Source organism: Clinocottus analis, unplaced genomic scaffold, assembly GCF_023055335.1.
Source record: "Clinocottus analis isolate CAN_PGR_092001 unplaced genomic scaffold, fCliAna1.0.p SCAF_36, whole genome shotgun sequence".
NCBI classification, from domain to species: Eukaryota; Metazoa; Chordata; class Actinopteri; order Perciformes; family Cottidae; genus Clinocottus; species Clinocottus analis.
Genome location: NW_027176109.1, coordinates 356,516 through 378,489, shown reverse-complemented (window position 1 = coordinate 378,489; position 21,974 = coordinate 356,516). Strand labels below are relative to the sequence as shown.

Here is a 21,974-nt window from a genome sequence, read left to right as displayed (position 1 = left end):
TCAGCAAATCGCACGTCAATCATCCTCATTGGACTCCACTGAGCGGCAGCTGCACAGCGAGGAGAAGCTCTCATGGTCCTGGAGGAAGACGCACACAACACATGAAGTCTTCACACATCGGGCTTCTTAGTTAAGAGACGTTGCTGTCGTTAGTCGTAGCAACGTCTTTGTTGCTGTTGCACGTTACGTTGCATCGGCCTAACAACAACTTTGAGTCGCAATGTCTCATTAAAATTCAGTGATGAGAATTCAAATCTTTTCTCCCAGCATGCTTTGTGCTATAGCGCTCGAGCGCAATTGAGGTGTCGTTCTTCACCACAAGAGGGCGCCATTGGACCGCTTTGCCACAACTCCATCTGCTCTGGTGCTTCACGCAGGGCTCCTTTAATGGACAGTCAGGGCTGAAAAAAACATGACTTTAACAATACAACTAATAATAACGAGGAGAACATGAAGAAGAATGTCTCTATGATAACAGAAACTGTGCAATAAGTATCTTAAAACAGGCCACCGTCCACAGCGTCAAGTGTCCATCATAACACTGACGTCTGTTGAAAGTGTAGTGTCTCGTGGTAATGTTGTGTTTTTGCTCTAATACGGAAACTAGCAATACACATTTGACTAATATTTCACTTAATTTAAGCTGTAAATGTAAACAAAAGGGTCGCCCTCTCACCAAACTCTAACACATCGCCTCGAATTAATAGTCAGGTGATAATTATACTGTCTGTGACCAAATCTATGTCATCATAGATAGATAGTTAGATAGATAGATAGACAGATAGATAGATAGATAGACAGATAGATAGATAGATAGATAGATAGATAGATAGATAGATAGATAGATAGATAGATAGATACATTTATAGATAGATAGATACATTTATAGATAGATAGATACATTTATAGATAGACGGATACATTTAGAGATAAATAATCAAAAATAGCTGTAATTCTCACTATAATCCGTTGGTAACGCTGTTCTTACCTACGATCCATCAAACACTCAAACTATTCACTTTTTACATGATTATAATTGGTAAAACATATAGTTTGAGTGTAAGTGGGGAAGTATTGTGGCCACATGTTTATAGTTGTGATATGTAGTTGCTCTGCATGTGTGCAGAGATCTGTGGGCTCCTGATAAGGATCTCGAAGTCTCACTTAGGGACGTACAGGAAATAACAGCTGAACTTCTGTTTCTGAGCCGTTAATAGCAGCTGCTTCTCACACATTCACAGTGTTTGAGGACATCGAAGCCCACAGAGGTCCAGGCAGAGACGCTGACTACACCTGCAGGACCACGCATCACTGAGGCATCACCATGTCAGGTGAAAATATGAAGACCAGGGTGATGTTGTTGTTGTTGAAGAAATATTTGTGTGTGATCATTTCAATTCACTGCTGTCTGTTTATCTCTGTATTTATTTAAGGACTTCAATGAGATGGATGGATAAATAGATAGATGGATAGATGGATAGATAGATAGATAGATAGATAGATAGATAGATAGATAGATAGATAGATAGATAGATAGATAGATAGATAGATAGATGGAGACAGACATATCGATGGATGGATAGATAAATAGATAGGTGGATGGATGGATAGACGGATAGACGGATAGACGGATAGACGGATAGACAGATAGACAGATAGATAGATAGATAGATAGATAGATAGATAGATAGATAGATGGAGACAGACAGACAGACAATTCTACAGATGTATTAAGGGACTTTAATGAGTCTTTGCTTCATGCTGTGTGTATTTCAAGATTTAATATGTTTTTACTGTCATATGCACAGATAACAGACAGTTATTCTGTACTATAAAAAGATTATTTACACAGAATTACAATAAACTTAAGGTAAAAAATAAAATAAATAAATATAAAACAGTATTGCGCACAAATATGATCATAGTATTGCTATTATAAATATGATAATAGTATTGTTCATTGTGCATTGTTACAACATTGTTAAAATATTGCTAGAACATTCCTACAATGTCTAAACAGAGTCGTGACGTCACGTTCACAGTTCTGTGTGAACGTGTGTTTGTTAAATCCATAACCTTCAAACATTAATCCAGTGAGTCAAAATATCAGTTCAAAGAAAATTCACAACTTAAATACCATGTCAATCAAAAATAGGTCTAAAATAATAATTATACACATGGAAACAGATTTATGAAGATGGACAGAATGCACGCTGATAGTTAATATGTACGCAGCCTCGTATGAGCAACTTGGTGATGGCGATGTAAAAGAAATGGCATTTTGTAAATACATAGTTTGTAGATGACCTTTAAAGCCCAGCAGGGGGCGTGATGACCTTCAATCTCAACCCACTGGTTTGAGATTCAGTTCTTTGTCTTTCATTCATTTAGTTTGGTTTCCGTTTCACGACACTTCCACCCCGGCGTGGAGGGAGGGGGCATGAAAAAAAGACTTTTTCTGTCAATGAATAATCACAGATGTCAGTGTGGAAGAGCTTCCACTGGAACTACAGAACCAAAAGAAAATAATCTCAAGGGAAATGGTTGAGATTATGTAGACTTTTTGGAAAATTTGCATTTATTTATTGTGAGACAAAAGACAAAACAGAGACTGAACAATGTGTGTGTGTGTGTGTGTGTGTGTGTGTCCATTTACCTCCAAGAACAGCATGTGTTTTCTGTATACAATCTAAAATGTGGTTATCTTTAAATCTTTGTCTGCAGATAGAGAAAATGTCACCGTGTACGATTATTCCGCCTACTATGATGACAGCGCCTCGTTCAGTCCGTGCAGCAACGACAGCCTGCTGGCCTTCAGCCAGGTCTTCCTGCCCGTCGTCTACAGTTTGGTCTTCGTCCTCGGCTTCGTAGGTACGTACGAGCGAGAGCGCCTCACCGCACGCCATGACGCGTGACTAACAACCCGTCGCATTGACCCCGCCTCTCCCTCCCTCTCCCAAGGCAACGGCCTGGTGGTGTGCGTCCTGCTGAAGCACCGCCGCCAGACCAACATGACCGACGTGTGCCTCTTCAACCTCGCCGTGGCCGACCTGGTCTTCGTGCTCACGCTGCCCCTCTACTCGCACTACTTCGTGGTCGGCCGCTGGCCCTTCGGGGACCTGATGTGCCGCCTGGCCTCCGGCTGCCACTCGGTCGGGTTCTTCGGCAGCATCTTCTTCATGGTCGCCATGACCCTGGACCGCTACCTGGTCATCATGCACGCCCACAAGGTGGCGCGCCACCGCACCCTGAGGGCCGGCGTCGCCCTGAGCGTGTCGGTCTGGACGCTGGGCACGTGCGTCTCCCTGCCCGCCGTCGTCTTCGCGCGGTCCGGGAACGACTCCGACGGCGTGCCGCGCTGCCGCTTCGAGCCGGCGAGCGACGCCTGGAGGCTGTACAACGTGCTGTCCATCAACGTGCTGGGCCTCGCCGTGCCCCTGCTGGTGATGGTGGTCTGCTACTCCCGGATCGTCCCCATACTGCTGAGCATGAGGAGCGCCAAGAAGCACCGCGCCGTCAAGCTCATCGTCTGCGTGGTCGTGGCCTTTTTCGTCTTCTGGGCCCCGTTCAACGTCTCCCTCCTCTTGGACTTTCTGGACGCCGGAGAGAGCGACTGCGGCGGCACCGACCCGCGTTTGATGCAGGCCATGACGGTGACCGAGACCGTGGCGTTCGCTCACTGCTGCCTGAACCCCATCATCTACGCCTTCGTGGGTCAAAAGTTCAGGAGGCGGGTCGCGCACATGCTGAAGAAATTGGTTCCCGGGGAGATCGTCCACCTCGTCAGAGGCTCCTTCGGGAGCTCGTACAGGAAGAGCTCCGTCACGTCCAGGTCCTCCGACACCACCTCCAATTTCATCATGTAGGAGGCCAGATTGTGTCGTGTTGTGTAGACGTGGCATGATGTGGTTATCCCCCAGGGACCATGTGATCATCTGCTTTGTCCCCTCCATCATCCACCTGTCTATCCGTCTATCAGCGCTGCGTCATGTGTACAGATTAGCTGTTGATTTGACTTATTTGCTTTGCTACAATGTAGATCCACGCTGGACCACATCGTGTTGTCTGATGAGCGTCAGCATCACGTCATTTCGCTCACGTCATTTCGCTCACGTCATTTCTCTTACGTCATTTTGCTCACGTCATTTCTCTCAAAAGGTGTATTATAAACCTCTTTTATTAAACCACAAGTCTTTTGTTTGCAGCGGCCCGGAACCACAAAAGTGTGTTTTTGTCACTCGATGCGCCTGGAAGTGAGAGAGGAACATTCAAGCCTGTGTGGTATTAAACAATAAAAGGTTTTGTTTTACACTTTCCTCGTGCAACTTTTCTTTCCTTCTGTGGTTGATGATTGATGAAAAAGACACAAAGTAGCCGACACGTGGTCGTATTGCACGTTTTAAACGTCCTCTTTTTTATCTGTTAATGTGGAACAAAGTTTAGCTCATCACACACACACACCTGCCACCTTTCCTATATTCTCTACATAGAACTTTCTGCCTCATAGTTGGACTGAAAACGGCTAATTTTAATAATAATTGTGTTTGAGGTTATTTTTTCCCACATATTTCAGCTTTAGCTGCTCTTTTCTTGTCATTATATTACCTCTTGCTATAGTTTAGTGATTATAAAGCGTGACATCTCGACATATTAAATCCTGTTTGAGTAGTCGGGACACATTTTGGGGTCAACACAAACACAACTTGTGCTCATTTACGATGAAGGTCATGCGAGTACGGTGGCTTTTTACTGCACATTGTGGCTTTCATATCGGAAAGTACTTTCCCCACAGGGTCCTCTGAAATGACACATTGCTGCTTCTTTATTAGGATAAAATAATACAAATAACTGAGAAAACACAAGTCATTTCAAGAGAGATGTTGAAAATGAAGAGGTCACAAATGAAATACTCCATAAGTACGTTGGCAGCTGGTTGTTAAAAGGTCATCAGTTGAGGAGAAAGTACTGGATACACTTTATGAAAACATGAGCACAAAGTTTATAGTTAAGTCATCCCTTCATATGTGGAAACTTCTGCAGAAAAGGAAGAAAAAAAAGCTCCTCATTACAATAAAGTTTCCCGTCCTCCTGTCGGGCCGCAGAAGGGAGAATTCTCAGAAAACCGCACTGACACCTTTGTGCAGAGAAAACAACAAAACCAAGAGTTCACTTTACCAGAAACGCGCCCTGCAGCAGGATCTGACACTTCAAAAGTGAGCAATGCAAGTTGACGGGACGACACGGAGGGTTTGACGCTCAGCGCGGCAACATCCACGTTCACCAGCGGAGAACTGGACGCACGGCACGGTGAGCAACGCAACTTTACATGTTTTAAATGTTTAGCTGCCGTTCACTAGACATCCTTCACCTCTAACCTCCGACACCTACACACACAGTGTGCAAGGGGGCTGTGTGTGTGTGTGTGTGTGTGTGTGTAAACACAGGAAGTGAGGGTCGGCATGGTTGTCGGAGCTCGCGGTTCTGTACCTGTTGATAGTGAGATGTGGTTTTTAAAAGCGATGGTGTGGATTTGATTATGGTCTAAGTGGGAGGAAGTTTGTGACTTTGATAGAAAACAAAAGATAAAATAAGATAATCTGCAGTAGAGAGAATACAAAAGTATTATTACATATACAGAGGGAATAAAAAGTATATAAAAAAAGGTATTTAAATGTGTTTATGTCGCACCAGTTGGACATAATCAAAGTGATTTAAAGTGACATTGAGCTCAGCTTGTTATGCAGCCTGACAGCAGATGGAAGGAAGGACTTTCAAACCTGGTGACGGTCTCTGTAGTTATTTCTTCTTCTTTCATTTAGATTTAGACAACAGCTTTGAGGTTTGTGGTCGCAGTTGAACTTTGTTAGCGACGTCACGGTCAAAGGTTCGACCCTGAAAGAGGAGGAAAGTCCTGCAGCGTCTCTCTCTCCCGATCGAGTGTGAATTACTTCTCCTTTAGCGTCAGTACGAACATCTTCAGTGTGCTGCAGACATCGTCCATCGCAACGAAAAGAAAACACGACCGTCTTCTGTTCCTTGAAGATTTGCGAGTGGAGGCAACGCTTCCAAAATAAAATAAAATGGAGCATCAGGAGTCGATAGATCTCGCTGCTGAAGGCCGTGAGTAGTTTTTGTTGTAATTAGATGGGATGACGTCGAGGTCGACCTCGAGGGTCGGCCGGAAGACGACAAGCTGTGTCGTCACAAGGGGGAAAAACAGAATGGGGTTACGTTTGGATTCAGATTGTTCTCGTGTAGACGGTCACTTGTCTTCTGTTCGTGTGCGTTGCTTCTGGGAGGCAGTCGTCCGAGTTGAGAGAGGAAACTCATGTGTGTTGCATCGAGGCCAGCAGCTCGGAAAGCTTCATGTGAAGGTCAGAGCAGTGCAACCACGAGTCAGCGCCTCCTTCAAAGTCAAATAAAATGAACCCATGAGCGAGGGTACTCAGAAGGTGCACACACACAAAGGTAGCCACTAATATGTGCAGAAAAAAGGGTCAAATTGTAATATTATATATTAGTAATTTTTCTATGATGGATTTTTTACACTCAAAGTAATCTGTGTGTGTGTGTGTGTGTGTGTGTGTGTTCCTCCCCAGGCAGCATTATGAACATCTCAGAGGACGAGATCTACTCGGAGTATGATTACAACGACACCTGCAATGATGATCCGGGTGCGGCGCTGCTGGATGGATCCACGGTCCGGCTGGTTCTTATCTACATGGTGTTCTGTGTTGGTCTGATAGGTACGCTCGAAAACACCTGAAAAGGAAACACGCGTCACTCCCATGAGCAATAAACGCTGATGCAGCAGTACAGTTCAACATGGAGAAACCTAAAGTAACAGCTCGTGATTTGAACGGCTTTCACAGGAAACACCACGCTGCTCTGGGTTCTGCTCCGGTACATAAAGCTGAAGACGATGACGGACGTGTGCCTCCTGAACCTGGCCCTGTCGGACCTCATCCTGGCCCTCACGCTGCCGCTGTGGGCCCAGAGGGACCCGAACCTCGCGTCCTGCAAACTGATGACCGGAGGCTACCAGGTGGGGCGACGTATATTTTATTGAGAAAAAAAATATATTTGTAAAATATAATATGTAGATATATATTATAGAAATATATATTTTTAAAATATCATATATATATATATATATATATATATATATATATATATATATATATATATATATATATAATTTATTTTCTTTTTATGAAAAAAATAATATAAATATATAAAACATTTTCTATATATTTAGCATATATTTTTTTTATATATATATAATCTAGATTTTTTTTTATTAAAAGAACATTTTAAAAACAATATATATAAATATGTATACCGTAAAAGCTGGGTTATAAGTCGTTACTACCTTCGGTGGTTATATCCGCGAGCTCCCGACTGTAGACAGCTAGTGCTGCTGCTAGCTCCCCGCTGTAGCAAGCTAGCGCTGCTACTAGCTCCCCGCTGTAGACAGCTAGCGCTGCTGCTAGCTCCCCGCTGTAGACAGCTAGCGCTGCTGCTAGCTCCGCCGCTGTAGCCAGCTAGTGCTGCTGCTAGCTTCCCGCTGTAGCCAGCTAGTGCTGCTGCTAGCTTCCCGCTGTAGACAGCTAGCGCTGCTGCTAGCTCCCCGCTGTAGCAAGCTAGCGCTGCTACATTTACTTATAAATTTGAAACCTTTGTACCTTTGTTCTAATCTAGAAAGCAGAACTCAAAAAAGGTGCAGATGACTCATCATGGCATTTATTTTTTGTTTAGTTCTGACTGATGTCAAAGTCACACTGCATCTGAGAAATGAAAGCGTGTCTGAGCAGTTCTCTTTTTCTCTGTGAGGTGTTAGCAGCTAATAATCAGTATTTCTTGCAAAGAGCAACATTAAATTAATGTTTCTGTAGTACTACTGTAGGTTGCGCAACTTTTTCTATGTTCCATTGCTCTAGAATTTTTAAAAAAAGGAAAAATGGGGGCGATATTCTGTCAGCGACCACGATGCAACCAGATGTCTTCTCTGGTAGCGACAGCTTTGCTGCTGTGTGAAACCGCCGCTGTGCGCTGTCACTATACGAGCTGTATGAAAAACCTCACCGCCAGACTGTGATGTCACTCCCCCCCCCCCCCCCCCTCTCTGAACAGCTGGGCTTCTACAGCGGGACTTTGTTCGTGACCCTGATGAGCGTGGACCGCTACCTGGCCATCGTCCACGCCGTGGCGGCCATGCGGGCCCGGACCCTTCGCTACGGCGTCATAGCCAGCGTCGCCATCTGGGTCACATCCGTCATCATGGCGCTACCCTGGGTGGCGTTCGCCTCTCTGGAGAAGGACGAAGACGGCGGCGGCTCCGAGTGCCAGCCGCTCTACCCGGAGGACCAGCGGCGCTTCTGGAAGCTGCTGCGAAACTTCAGCGAGAACGCCGTGGGCCTTTTCGTGTGCCTGCCCGTCATGATTTTCTGCTACGTGAAAATCCTGGCGGTGCTGTCCAGGTCCAGGAACGCCAAGAAGGGTCGCGCCGTGAAGCTGATCTTCACCATCGTGTGCGTGTTCGTGGTGTGCTGGGTCCCCTACAACGTCACGGTGCTGCTGCAGACGCTGCAGCTGTTCCCCGACATCCTGGACACCTGCGAGGCTTTGAAAGGCATCAACTCGGCCATGCGCTTTGCTGAGATCATCGCGCTGGCTCACTGCTGTGTGAACCCAGTCATCTACGCTTTCGTAGGGGAAAAGTTCAGGAAGTCGCTGAGCAAAGTGCTGACGAAGCACCTCTGCTGGAGCCAGGAGAGCAGGAGGACTTTCAGCGGCACCACGGAGAAGGAGACGTCCAACACGCCTGTGAAATCTGATTACTAACTCATCTTTTATTTTGAAAGTGTACATAACCTCATGAAACAGTTCAATTCAAAGAGTATGTAAAGCTTGTAAAACATTTTTTTTTTTTTGTAAAATAAAGAAATTTAAAATCGGTTGCTTCTAGAAAAGTAGAAAAAAACATCTGTGAGTTCAAACAGCTGTTCTTGTCACGGTGTTGGGTGACTTCCTGTTTTATTTTGTAGTTTGTCCTCCTGTGTCTCGTTTGTGTGTGTCCTGATTGTCTGATTGTCTGCACCTGTGCTGCCCTCATTGTTTCCACCTGTCTCCTTACCTTTCCTCTTGTGTCCTCTTGTTATGGAAGCCCATTTCCGCCGCACACCAAAAAAAAAATTCGGACCAAAAAATAAATAAATAAATAAAATTCAGACCAAAAATAAATGAATAAATTTAGAAGTAAAAAAAAACAAAAACATGAGGACAATAAAAAAAAATTAAACTTTTTTTTTTGTTGACAAAAATAAAATAAAAAACATCTAAGCAATTCATCACTGTTGGTTTTACAATACTTTCATTTAAATTATTATTATTATTATTTTTTGGGTCCTAATTTTTTTTTTGTTTTTTTTTTGCTCCTAATTTCTTTTTTTTTCTTTTTCTTGGTCCAGATTTTTTATTTTTATTTTGTGCGGAAATGGGCTTCCATATATTGTCGAGTCATACTGTGTGACACTGTGTGTGTCTGCGCACAGTGGTACTTATATTGCACCAGTTGAACGTAATCAAAGTGAATAAAGTTATATTAAGATGTTTTCAGCTTGTGATGCAGCCTGACAGCAGCGGGGAGGAAGGACTTTCTCTCCTTCAGACATGAAACCTGCTGACGGTCGCTGTCGTTATTTTTTTTTCTTCTGTCATTTAGATTTAAAAAACAGCTTTGATGTTTGAAGTCGCCGCAGTTGAACTTTGTTACAGACGCCGTTCAGGCATGACTCACTAAAAGATGATTGTTTTTTAAAGGTTCAACCTTTAAAGAGCGGGAAAGTCCAGCTCCATCTGTACGTTCCCTCTCATCTGAGTGTGAAATACTTCTCCTGTTCCACTTCCTGCCTTTTATTCCCATTCTGCTGGAATGGGAATGTTGGTTTTTGATAATCTGTTTTTTGTTGGAATTAAATATTCTCTACACGATTGTCAGCGTTTCCTTATACTCCCTCCATCCCATGAGCGCTCTAACATGTGTGTGTGTGTGTGTGTGTGTGTGTGTGTGTGTGTGTGTGTGTGTGTCCTTTCCAGGCAGCTTGAAGGGATTTGACTAGAAGTGTGTGGAGCAGAATCCCCGTCACATGACTCAGCTGACAGCGTTCAGTCATCCGGGCGATGATGCACAAAACATTTAAATAATCTGAAAAATGATGCAAGAGCCACATTAATTGGATCTTTAGATATTAGTCAGAACCTTTCCCTTTCAAAATAAACAGTACTATGCTCTCTGTGCTGTTTTGAAATAGCTGTGTACTCCTACGAGTCAATCTGTAGTAACACTACACACACACACACACACACACAAACAACAGCAAACAACACGTAACGCTCTGCGCGCCTCCAGCTGTGAGCGGCTGCAGGTCTGGTCCGAGTTGCATCGCTTCTGTTGAAGCTTGCATGTGGACTTGTGGTTCTGCTCACCCGCAGACACTGTGGCCTCTGAGACGACACAACGCAACAGCTTTGGCAGGAAGTTATGAACCGTGTGCATCTTTCATCTGCACGCCTGCAAGCCCACCTGAGGCTCGGGTAGGGGGATGGGAGGGTGTGTGTGTTTTTTTCTTCTGAGATATGTTCGCACACCACAAAAGGAGAAGGTGTGAGAAGCATCTCTTGTTTCTGGTGCACATTAGACAATGAGTTTGGATGCATAAGCTGATCATTTGTTTGATGTGGACGTCCAGCTGCGCATCTCCTGATCCAGAATAAACGCCAGGATCAGCTTCCTGGTTCCAGAAACACAAAGGTAATCTTTTATTTTACATTTACTATTGGATAAAAAGCTCAACATGGGTTGAAATGAATTTTACTCCATTAACACTGACCCTAACTTAACTCTGGGTCCTACTAGACATGATGTCATTATTGGTTCGGCTATTACAAGAGGTTCAGTTGGGTTAGAATACAATATCAGTATGTAATTCAGTTGCTTGAAACAGAGTCAATAAAACCTGTTTAGGCCTTTTCCTCGAAAATGTCCTCCACAAACTATAAAGTGTGAGTCTCTGCAGCCACGAGGCTGTTTAATAATGTTGTTCTAATAAAAAAAACACATGTGAGATGTTGTTCACATGTGTAAATATCAGTCTACATGTTTCTGGTTCAGAGGAAATGAAGATGACAGAAAGAAATGAAAAGGTTTCAGGTCCAACTCTAAAAAAATGACTTTCAGGATGATTATTAGTGAAATGATGCAGCTGTAAAGTCACAACTCTAACAAACCAGAACACAACATGTGAACATTAACATGTGAACATTAACATGTGAACATTCAACACGTAAAGGTTGACTTTAATGAAGTGAAGCAGAACAAAGTTACAGAGGGTTTAGAACAGAGAACATTCAGGCGAGGACTCCAAAATCTGCATCGGGGCCCATTTATGACATTTTAATTTCTCATGTACCAAACCATATACTTCACTTATGGTGTTGAATTCATGGCTCGGTCCTCTAGTAGGGAGGGATTGGTTTGTGTTTAACACTCTGACTTCCACTTCAAAACCTCAACAGGAGAAAAGGAGGAAGACCTATTTCCAGTTACGTTTCCTGTATTTCAGAGCGTTGGTTCGGTGTTTGGATCGTTGTCATGATGAAGCCTCAGGTCGGGACGCCACTGTGCTTGTCTGGCTTCGGGTCCATGGGAGAGGAATTGAACACATTTTTACTCCATTAACCCTTTTGACAATGTGCTCAACCCCATATAAAGCAAATATCCGCTACGTATCATTTGATCACTTTTTACACTTCTTCTGAGTTTAGGAGACGAGTAAAAATAACTGTCTTTGTCGCAAAAATCAAGCTGCTGTGACTCGTCAGACATCATCCACACCTATTTATTAACATGAAGATACATCATCAAACACTTTATAAACTACAGAGCTACGCAGGTTTTATATGTGCTGAAACGTTGAGATGTTTTTGTTGATCAAACAGAAAAAAAACTGCTAAAAAAACTACAAAAACACCAGTTGTTTCCTCGGTGGGACGGATGCTGGATAAAAAAAAAAGGTCCACACATTTAGCAGAAGTACCGCCTCTTCTATAAATCTACACACCTGTAATGTCCGCACACATTGTGGACTCTTGCAGAAAGTAATGTCACACACGTGTTTGATGAGGAACATGCATGTTATGTGTTATGTCATGTTGCACAGGGAAATACCCAAAACATCCATGCACAGTTCATCCAGCTGATCTGAATCCCAGATAACGGATCCAGGATGTGTTTTCCTTCAGAAAGTAGGTCATGTCTTTTCTTTTTTTGTGTTTTTTTTCTTCCAGGAAGCTGAACATGGACACGACCGTTTCTGCTGTCGGTGCTTTCAGAGGAACAAGTCAGAGTTCTTCAACAGAACCCATAACAAGGTAACATTAAACCTCTACACACACACACACACACACCATGTGTTGTTCTTTTTGTGCCTCAAACCCTCAAAAAGTCTGTGGTTAGCATCTGTTAGCATGTGACTTGCTAGCTTCCACTTTACTGCCAGCTGAGCAGCTGAGATGTTTCATTCCCTTTATTTTGCCTTTACATCTATTTTGCTCCTGAATTGGGCTGCAAACCCACAACCTACTGTTAGTTGCTTTTGTTAGAAAGTACTTTGTTTATTGTACTTCTCTCAGCTGCAGTGGTATCAAGTACAAAAGGTGACTATGAGGTCATTTTCCTCGATTTTTACATAATTTCCTAAATTCACCTTTTAAAGGCTCGTGCATATGAGACACATACCCATGTGTGACGTCAAAATGTGCAGAACAATCTCAGTTCTCTGTACAATGAGGCCCCATTGTCCTCAGGCACGAGTGTAAAGAGATAATCTGACTCTAAAGTGGAAAAATTGAAGCTCGATTTTTGAAAATCCTTCAAATCTCCTGTGAAAACGTTTCTTTACTCACGTGGACGAACTGTTCTGGTGCTTGAAAGTGGTTCACCAAAGGTCTTGGGTTCACACAGGCAATGAAGTGAAACATCTTAACCCGGTTTCTGTGCCGTTTTTCCGCGGAGACATGAATAGAAACATCGTCGTCCGCTTTCAAGCGGTCGCGAACCCCGTAGAGCGAGAATGTTGTTGGACTTAAAGGTGTCGTCCTGATCCTTCATTTTCTCATCCTGGTTTGGTTCCTCGTCTTCCCTCCAGGTCTCCGACGGCGTCCTTCGGCGATACCTTCACCGTAAACTTCACCGAGTACGATTACTTCTACCCCGAGGAAGACTATGGGCGCTGCGTGTACGAGCGCCACGCGGCCGCCTTCCTCCCGGCCCTCTACGCCGTCTTCTTCCTGCTGGGCCTGCTGGGTAACTGCCTGGTCATCTGCGTGATCACGCGCGGCGTGCGTATGCGCAGCATGACCGACGTGTGCCTCCTGAACCTGGCGGCCGCCGACCTCCTCCTGGTGGCCACCCTCCCCTTCCTGGCCCACCAGGCGCGGGACCAGTGGCGCTTCGGGGACGCCGTGTGCAAAGCGGTCCTGGGCACGTATCACATCGTCTTCTACTGCGCCATCTTCTTCATCTGCCTCATGAGCGTCGACCGCTACCTGGCCATCGTGCACGCCGTCTACGCCATGAGAGCGCGGACGAGGTCCTTCGGGACGATGGCGGCCGCCGTCACGTGGGCCGCCGGCTTCTTGGCTTCTTTCCCCGATTTGATCTTCATCCAGCAGCAGCGCGGCGCCAACGGGTCTCAGTACTGCTACCCGGCGTATCCCGACGTGAACTCCAGCGACAACGCTCACTTCTGGAGGATCTTCAGCCTTTTTAAGATGAACGTCCTGGGCCTGCTGGTCCCGGTCCTCGTCATGGGCTTCTGCTACTCCCAGATCGTCTGGCGGCTGCTGAACAGCCAGTCGTCCAAGAAGCAGGCCATCCGCCTGGTGGTCGTGGTGGTCGCCGTGTTCCTCTGCTGCTGGCTGCCCTACAACGTGGCGTCCTTCTTCAAAGCGCTGGAGCTGCTGCACGTCTACACGGCGTGCGAGAGCAGCAAAGCCATCCGCTCGGCCCTGGAAGTCACGGAGGCCATCGCCTACTCGCACAGCTGCCTCAACCCCGTCCTGTACGTGTTCGTGGGGCAGAAGTTCAGGAGGCACCTGATCCGGCTGATGAACCGGGCTCCCTGCAGGCTGTGCCGGCTGGTGAAGGTCTGCATGCCGCAGGACAGGAGCACGGCCTCCATGTACTCGCAGACCTCCAGCCTGGACGAGAGGAGCACGGCCGTCTGACGGGCCGGTGGGTTCTGTCCCCCGTGGTCGTCTCCACGAGGTGTCATGGCGTCCGGCCGTCGCAATGCCGACATTTATATGTCTTTATACTTGTGTGACTTGAACTGTGAATGTAGCTTTGGATAAGCTGACGCTCAGTGACGAGGAACAGCTGTCGACATCGTCAGATATCGATCATTACCTGGCTGTAAATCAGGGGGAGAAGTCGAATAAATATTGTCTAACCTCTTGCACAACTGCAAACCCTCAGTGCAGATGGAAAGGTTCAAGTTGCAGGTTTGCTAGCATGCGTAACAGCAGCTATGCACCTGACCTCAACCCAGAGAAACCCACAAGCCCACAGGAGGAAGTACACAACGCGTTGTCGACCTGCTGCAGACTCTCTGCAGACATTTTGCTGTCAAACGGTGACAATATCTCTGCAATACTTCTCCTGGTTTTAATCAGCATGTCACAAAACCAGGTCAATTTTTAAAATCTATATTCTCTGTATGCGGTCATGCAGACTGACTCAGCATCCTAGTCAATGAGTTTACAGGCGAATTAAGTTCCTCACGAAAGACATTTTAATTGTTTTAATTTTAATTGTTTGCTCAAAGTACATTTCACATAAATATAATTATGATGTCATCTTTTAAAGGGATCTAAGGGTGCACTCGCCCCAAAATTGGGTGACGAGAGAGAGAGAGAGAGAGAGAGAGAGAGAGAGAGAGAGAGAGAGAGAGAGAGAGAGAGAGAGAGAGAGAGAGAGGATGCATGAATCTGCAGCATCCTGGAGCTCTGCACAGTTGTGTTCTCTCACCTCCACTTCTCCTTTTTCATAATGTTTTAATCCATTGTGTCTTTATTAAATTATATATATATATATATATATATATATATATATATATATATATATATATATATATATATATATATTTCTCATGCTTATGTTTGTGTTCTATTGGATGATTTTATAACTTGAAGAGAAGCATCACACATTTGTTTTTAATCAAAGTAAACATGCTGATGTAAAGAAACTTTTATATGTTATGTTTAATGTGCATGTGTGATATTCTTCTCAATAAAGCTATTTTATTAAAATACCACATGTACTTCATGAGTTTGTTCTTATTGCATTCTTTTGCATGCTTCTCCCTTTGATGGAAAACATGTTTGACTCTTTTTTGGAGCTGTATTATTATTATTTTCAGTATTATTTGACTTTTCTAAAAGGTTCTGGCTGTAATGACTCATCATGATGAGAAAGATAACAATCAGACTGGAGATGTTTTTGCATGTCATGATGCTGATGATCGATGATGCAACATGTTTTCTCAGTCTCGCCTCAGGAAACCAACAACAAGCATTATTATTATTATTATTATTATTATTACACCATTTACATCTGATCTTCTGATCGAATCAGCAGCAATTATCATGAGTCAACAAGGAAACCAGTGAGGACACTTTGCACAGGCTGCAGACACACACACGCACGCACACACACACGCACGCACGCACACACGCACACACGCACACACACACACACACACACACACACACACACACACACACACACACACACACACACACACACACTTCCCCTCCTGAGTAGTCGACAGCTCTCAGTTTAACTTATTCTAATACGACTTCAAAAGAAAGAATCCAGAGCAGGTTTTTAAAGATATTATATATATATATATATATATATATATATATATATATATATATATATATATATATATATATATATATATATATATGTTTTTAAAATAAATACATTTACAATCCCCAAGAATAAAGACACTATAAAGCTGAAGGCTGATGCGTGTCATTGGAAGAGGAGAACATCTTCAGACATTAAACTTGTTGAAAACTGAGCTCTTTTCCCTGTTTGAGTGTTTTTCACTGTTTGAGTCGTCTTAAGACCCCAAATTAATTCCAATACTTGGGAAACAAATATATATCTGCAAAAAAAATCACTTTTAAAAGATATTTTGATGGTAACTATGAACATCCAGCATGATATGAGCCAGATTCCCCAAAAAAGCCTCCTGGAGCGTCAATAAGACACCTTTTTGGAAAGATTAGGACCTAAAGAATCAGAACCTACAACAAAAACCACAATAACACAAAGTCTTGTCCTGTTAGGAAGGAGTTTCAGTCAAAAAACTGTGTCATTCGGTTCAAAAATGGAAAAATATTACGTATTTTATGTCAAAAGATGGTCTGAATGGGGCATGCTGGGACTTAAAATGGGCGCGGGAGGATTTTCACACCAAAGCTGTTGTTCCTAAAATCTGCACGCTTTGCAATTGTATATTTAGTTCGAGAGCAGAAAGTAACTTCATTTGAATAAATCTTCTATCTAAAAAAACATCAACACTTCTGAAACTCTCCAATGAGAAGCGAGGAGGGAGTTACCCTGAAGCGCCGAGCGCTGCACACACTGTTTCAGCTAAATACCTCACTAGTTATGCATAAAGTTATGCATAACTTTCTGCATAACTTTATGCAGAAAGTTATGCAGAAAGTAGCTGCTGTGAACTCTTTGATGACCTCACAATGGAAGTTTCAATGAGAGACTTTGTCCTCCAGCTGATCATCACACCATGAAACCAGCTCTGTGGTGCCATCTAGTGGAGGGAAGACCTTCTGCACATTGTCCGATAACAATCTTGTGTGTGTGTGCGTGTGCGTGTGCGTGTGTGTGTGTGTGTTCGTGTGTGTGTGTGTGTGTGTGTAGGCGACAATCACACAATCAGAGAGTAATTTAAGTCCATGGCCGTCGGCTCGGACGACTTTGATGTCGAGGTTTCACTGATTTAAAGCGTGAAGTCGGGGGTTTCAACAGACGAGTGAAAGCTGACTTTAGCGGGTGAGCAAGGAGCCGAAGGAGGGTCAGAAGTTACAGCTCTGAAGCATGACAAAGTACACACTCTATACACACTCTGCCACTTTCACACCTTCACACTTAACAGCTCGAGCAAGAAATTTACACTAAAGGAGATAAACAAAGCTTCTGTGGTTCATGCAAAATATTTGCTGCTGCTGCTGAGAGCAGAAACAAAGATTTCACACCTGATAAGGAATCCTTTCACACATCTGTGCACACACACACACACACACACACACACACACACAGTTTCCTGCACACTCGCCTGCAGGTACTGCAGTTAAAAAATCAGCAGCAAAGCTTCTGTAAATACTGTAAATCTTGGAAGAGCGAGCGTTGCATCCAACGGAGACTTTGTTTCCCGCGAGCGCTCACGTACGCGTCGGTCTTTCCAGTGACGTTGAACTCTCTTTTGTTTTACCTCAACACGTCTGAGATGTGGGTTGAGGAGGAGGAGGAGGGGAAGTTGATCGCTCCACTGATTCATGTACAGAAGCAGTCGATAAGATCTGCAGCGTCGCCTCTCTGATTTGTTCTTAGATCTCCGTCATGGTGGACGCGTCGGCTTCGTATTACTCTGCTTTTCACTCCCTCACGAGCTTTTGGGAAATCGTGAACAAACATGACGACGGCTTCGAGGCAGATTTTCCCCGGGTGGGTGCTCGGCATGCGCACACAGAGTTTCAGACGCACGCCTCGTTCCTTGTATGTTTAATGGCAAAATAACGGAGGACAAAATTAAATATTTACAGCACTTTTTTAGTAACATGTAAAACACAATCTTCTGTACAGAGAAATAGACATGCAAACGTAAAAATAAAGTCATAATAAGACATTCAAAATGACATTGCTGCAGTCTTGTTCTATTTTTGTATTTAAAATATGACGTAGCTGTGAGGTTTACATCCCTCTCTGTACATCTTTACATCACGTTCGGGTTTCCCAAAGGCATTTTATTACTTCGGTCATAATCTTCCAGCAGTGGGCTCTGACAGGAATCTGATAATCTGGTTAACAGCATGAATTTGGGAAACCGAGATCCACACCAATAAATAACAAAGACACAAAATGAGACTTTAAGACCGTACAGACGAACTTCTTCAACATCAAATCGGACAGAAACTCTCACAAACTCTCAAATAAAATCAGAAACGATGCACGTTTAGTTTCACACGCCTCTTCTGGTCGACTCCCTCAACTGGCACTTTCACACAAAAACAACAACACAAATGTTCAATGACCTCATGACCTCGAGATCAACTCATTTAAATGGGAAATAAACACAGGAAGAGACTTCTTTCATGTCGGCTGGATGATATCGTTATCGGAGGAAGATTTGTGTGTCTCCGAAAAAGGTTTCAACGTTTTCTTTCAATCATTTTAAAACATTTTTCCTCACGACGTCAAACTGAGATGCTTCAAAATCAAGCGACACACAAACCAGAGTCTAAACCTACAAAAGCCAAAAAAACTCACACAGCAAAACCACTTTGTGCACAGCTGGAAAAATACAAAAAAAAGACAAAGTGAAATAGTTTTTTTTCCAGAAACCACCAAACAATTTCCTATTATAATCAGAATAAATAAAGACTGAACCAATGGAAACACTCGTATGATTCAGTGTGTTATAACTTAACATGACAAATCATAAAAAACAATAAAACACACATTTTTAGCAGGAAAAGAAGAGCAGAGTCAACTTTGGTATTGTTACAGAAAATAAAAACAATGAAAGCATAAGTGCTTATAGTTTAGAGATACACATTTTTATACATTATTTCCCCCCAAAAAAACCCGCCTGGTGTCTGGGTTTTAGTTGTTGTTGTTGATATTAATACTGAACTTAATACATAAGAGTTAACACAATACAGACATCTACCGCAGTACCAGGTACGTACATGCCTTTTTTTAAGAATACGACTACAACACAAAGTCTTCATAAATAGTTGCATAAATGTTAAAGCTGCAACATTGCACGTTGGGGAGTTGATGCAAAACACACGAGTGCTTTTCTAGGAGCGGTTTGTTGGTGCTGGAAATCCATCTGCAGGGACTGCACGGCCTCAGAATTACTAGATATATATCTATATAGATATATATATCTATATGTATATAGATATATATATATATATACCTTTTGTTCGTTTGAGACAAATTCTTCAAAATGAGAATGAAAGGCAGGAAACATTATTTACAAATAAGGCGGATGCAGGTAAAAATCTGAGACGCTGAATCGCTTTTGACGCTTAATTTAAGTTCATTTAAGTTTCTCTTAGTGTCACAAACTGAAATGATTTCACCTTTCAAACTGGGAGGAAGAGGAGGAGGAGGAAGAGGAGGAGGAGGAGGAGGAGGGGGGGCATGAAGATACGCAAACTATTGCACTGAATGTAACTAGAATGTGTTTGTGGGAAACATGGTTTTGGTCTTCGTGTGGTCCTCGAATGAGCGGACCCTGCTGACGGGCGCCACTTTGTACACTCGTTTCCTCTTCCTCCTCCTCCTCCTCTTCCTCGCCTAACCTTTGTTTCTTCCTCTCAAAAAGACAGAAACACAGTCCTCTAGTGTTCCCTCGCTGTACATGGGTTTTTGTCATTTACAAAAAAAGTAATCTCTCGTTAGAAAAGAAACGTTTCTCCTGGCGTTCAACCCTCCTTCAAAAAGCCTGAATTACTCGTATTAATATTCATACGGCGTTCTGTCCTTTGTGTTTTTCCGACGCCGTCCAGAAAAAAAAACAACACAGAAGAGCCGCTCAAGCTGGCGGGAAAAGGAAGCTTGTTGAGAACGCTTGGTTTTTCTCTCCCTGCTAAAGTCGAGGTTTTTGGAAATCTCACACGGATTCCAGCAGTTCATTGGTTGTGCAGGCATAAAGACCATATGCCAAGGAGAGGGGGGGGGGGGGTGGAGATACAAAGGGTTTGTTATCAGCAGAGATCCAACAGTCAGCAGCAGCAGGACTTGTGTGGCTTCATGAGGGTGAAGAAGGTGATCCATGAGGGAAAATGTCGCCCTCGGAGCAGCTCAGCTCGCTCGTCGCCCGTCCTCCATCTTCCTTCCACTCCTCCTCGCGGGTTAAAGCAGCCGGCTGTGCAGGAAGGCCTTGATGGCGCCGACGGGCCGCACGTCGTTCTGGTGCTTCCTTCGCTCCAGGAAGGAAATGAGTCTGGAGGTGTCCAGGTGCGAGGAGCGGCGGCCCGCGGCGGCGGCGGTGGCGTCTCCGTGGGCGGCGCCTCGAGGCCGGAGCCAGGGCTCCCGCAGGAGGGAGGCGGCGGCCGGCCGGCGCTCCGGCTCGCCGCGCAGCAGCAGGCGGACGAAGTCTCTGGCGGACGCGCTCACGCCCTGGAAGTAGTCCTCCGGGAAGCTGAAGTCCAGCCGGCAGATGTTCAGACACGTCTCCTCCAAGCTCTCGTCCAGGAAGGGGGAGGCGCCGCTCAGGACGACGTAGGTCACGACCCCTGGAGAACAAGGGTCATACACGGTCTCAACTATGGTTTTAATGACTTTTAACCAGTGGTTCTCAACTGGTGGGACCCATTTTTTAATAAAAAACAACAAAAAAAAGTTTTAAAAAAAATTTGGTATTTTATTTTGAAGGGACTTTTATGCAGCGCAGTGTTTTTTTTCGCCGGGTCGTCCCTCCATGCTTTCACGTTACACATTCACTCTAAAACTTAAAGTTCAGAATTCACCGACTGACTTTTATGCTCATCACGGTCTGTATTCACACTCATGGTTTCAATACCCAGCATGCAACACAACGGATTGCGGTCTGTAATGGATGTTTTTTTTCCCCGGTCTTTCCAAGTTTTTTGCCGATTTTAGGGCATTCTGCCTGGATTTTAATCCAGAACTTCGGCACTCCGGCAGACTTAAAACGTTCTCACGGAGCCTCTGACGTGTGTCAAGAGTAAAGAGGCTCAGACGCACGGACGGATGTATCCGGTCATTTTTCAAAATAAAACTGGCCTTGACTTTTCATGACTTTTAACCAGATTTTTATGATTTTTCACCAAATTTTCATGACTTTTAACCAAATGTCCATGATCAAATGTTGTGTGTGAACAGTAAAAAGTGATAAAATGTAGTATTTAAACTAACAATGAGGATTCAAAGCATACAGTAAACCTTAAATGACTCAAATGAATGAGAGACAATAGTTTGATTAAAAGAATAAACATTTATATAGATGCCTGTATGTGTGCTCATGATATTTTGAGCCTTTCTTTTAAAAGCAAATTCATTATTTATAACTAAATGTTGTCGGGGATGTGTGTATCGAGTCAAACTGCTTAACAAACCTAAGCTCCAGAGGTCAGAGGTCAGGGCGGCGGGCTGACCCAGGATCAGCTCGGGAGCAGAGAACTCGGGGCTCCCCAGGAGAGGATGGACGTAGACGGAGGGAGGGTTCAGCTGAGTGGCATCGCCGAAGTCCGTGAGCTTGATCACCGGCTGGGAAGACGCGTGAAGCTCCACCACGATGTTCTCCGGCTGCAGGCGGAGGAGGTGGGGGGAGGGGTGGAGGAGAGGGAGGAGGAGGCGTTAGAGCTACGACGCGCTTCACAGACTCAGATCCACTGATGTCCAGAACATGCACTGTACTTTGAGATCAAGGTGCGCGATCCTCCAGCTGTGCAGGTAGTGCAGCGCCTCCAGGATGTCTCTGAGGTACAGCGCCACCTTCTCCTCCGTCAGGTTGCCCCAGCTCACGACGTAGTCCAGGAAGCGGCCCTGGTCCGCCCTGCAGACACACAAACACAACGACTCACAACGTGTTCGTGCACTTTTTTCCCCCCTTTCAAACAGA

The 21,974-nt window shown here is 44.3% G+C and overlaps 4 protein-coding genes across 4 annotated transcripts in view; 3 read left to right on the top strand and 1 right to left on the bottom strand.

Moving 5' to 3' along the window:
- Positions 1–2,720: 2,720 nt before the first annotated feature.
- On the top strand, positions 2,721–3,866 carry LOC137799581 (C-C chemokine receptor type 5-like; the record flags this gene model as incomplete). Its single annotated transcript, XM_068596389.1, has 2 exons — positions 2,721–2,871; positions 2,962–3,866. Coding segments are annotated over 2 exons (1,056 nt in total), but the record flags the coding sequence as incomplete, so codon positions are not given.
- A 2,741-nt stretch (positions 3,867–6,607) lies between these two features.
- Positions 6,608–8,844, top strand: si:cabz01093077.1 (C-C chemokine receptor type 5). The gene is made up of 3 exons (XM_068596370.1): positions 6,608–6,746; positions 6,873–7,045; positions 8,134–8,844. The coding sequence occupies exons 1-3, from the start codon at positions 6,608–6,610 to the stop codon at positions 8,842–8,844; spliced, it is 1,023 nt and encodes a 340-aa protein (XP_068452471.1).
- A 1,870-nt stretch (positions 8,845–10,714) lies between these two features.
- On the top strand, positions 10,715–14,489 carry LOC137799575 (C-C chemokine receptor type 8-like). The gene is made up of 3 exons (XM_068596379.1): positions 10,715–10,813; positions 12,349–12,432; positions 13,209–14,489. Exons 2-3 carry the CDS (start codon positions 12,359–12,361, stop codon positions 14,287–14,289), a joined length of 1,155 nt encoding a protein of 384 aa, XP_068452480.1. The 5' UTR covers positions 10,715–10,813; positions 12,349–12,358; the 3' UTR covers positions 14,290–14,489.
- A 3,385-nt stretch (positions 14,490–17,874) lies between these two features.
- The window catches only part of LOC137799536 (triple functional domain protein-like), a 4,273-nt gene continuing 173 nt past the window's right edge, over positions 17,875–21,974 (bottom strand). The window contains exons 2-4 of the mRNA XM_068596332.1: positions 21,770–21,962; positions 21,469–21,658; positions 17,875–20,625 (exon numbers count right to left, since the gene is read on the bottom strand). Coding sequence (XP_068452433.1) covers positions 20,243–20,625; positions 21,469–21,658; positions 21,770–21,962 — 766 coding nt within the window. The 3' untranslated portion in view covers positions 17,875–20,242. The remainder of the gene's footprint in view (positions 20,626–21,468; positions 21,659–21,769; positions 21,963–21,974) is intronic.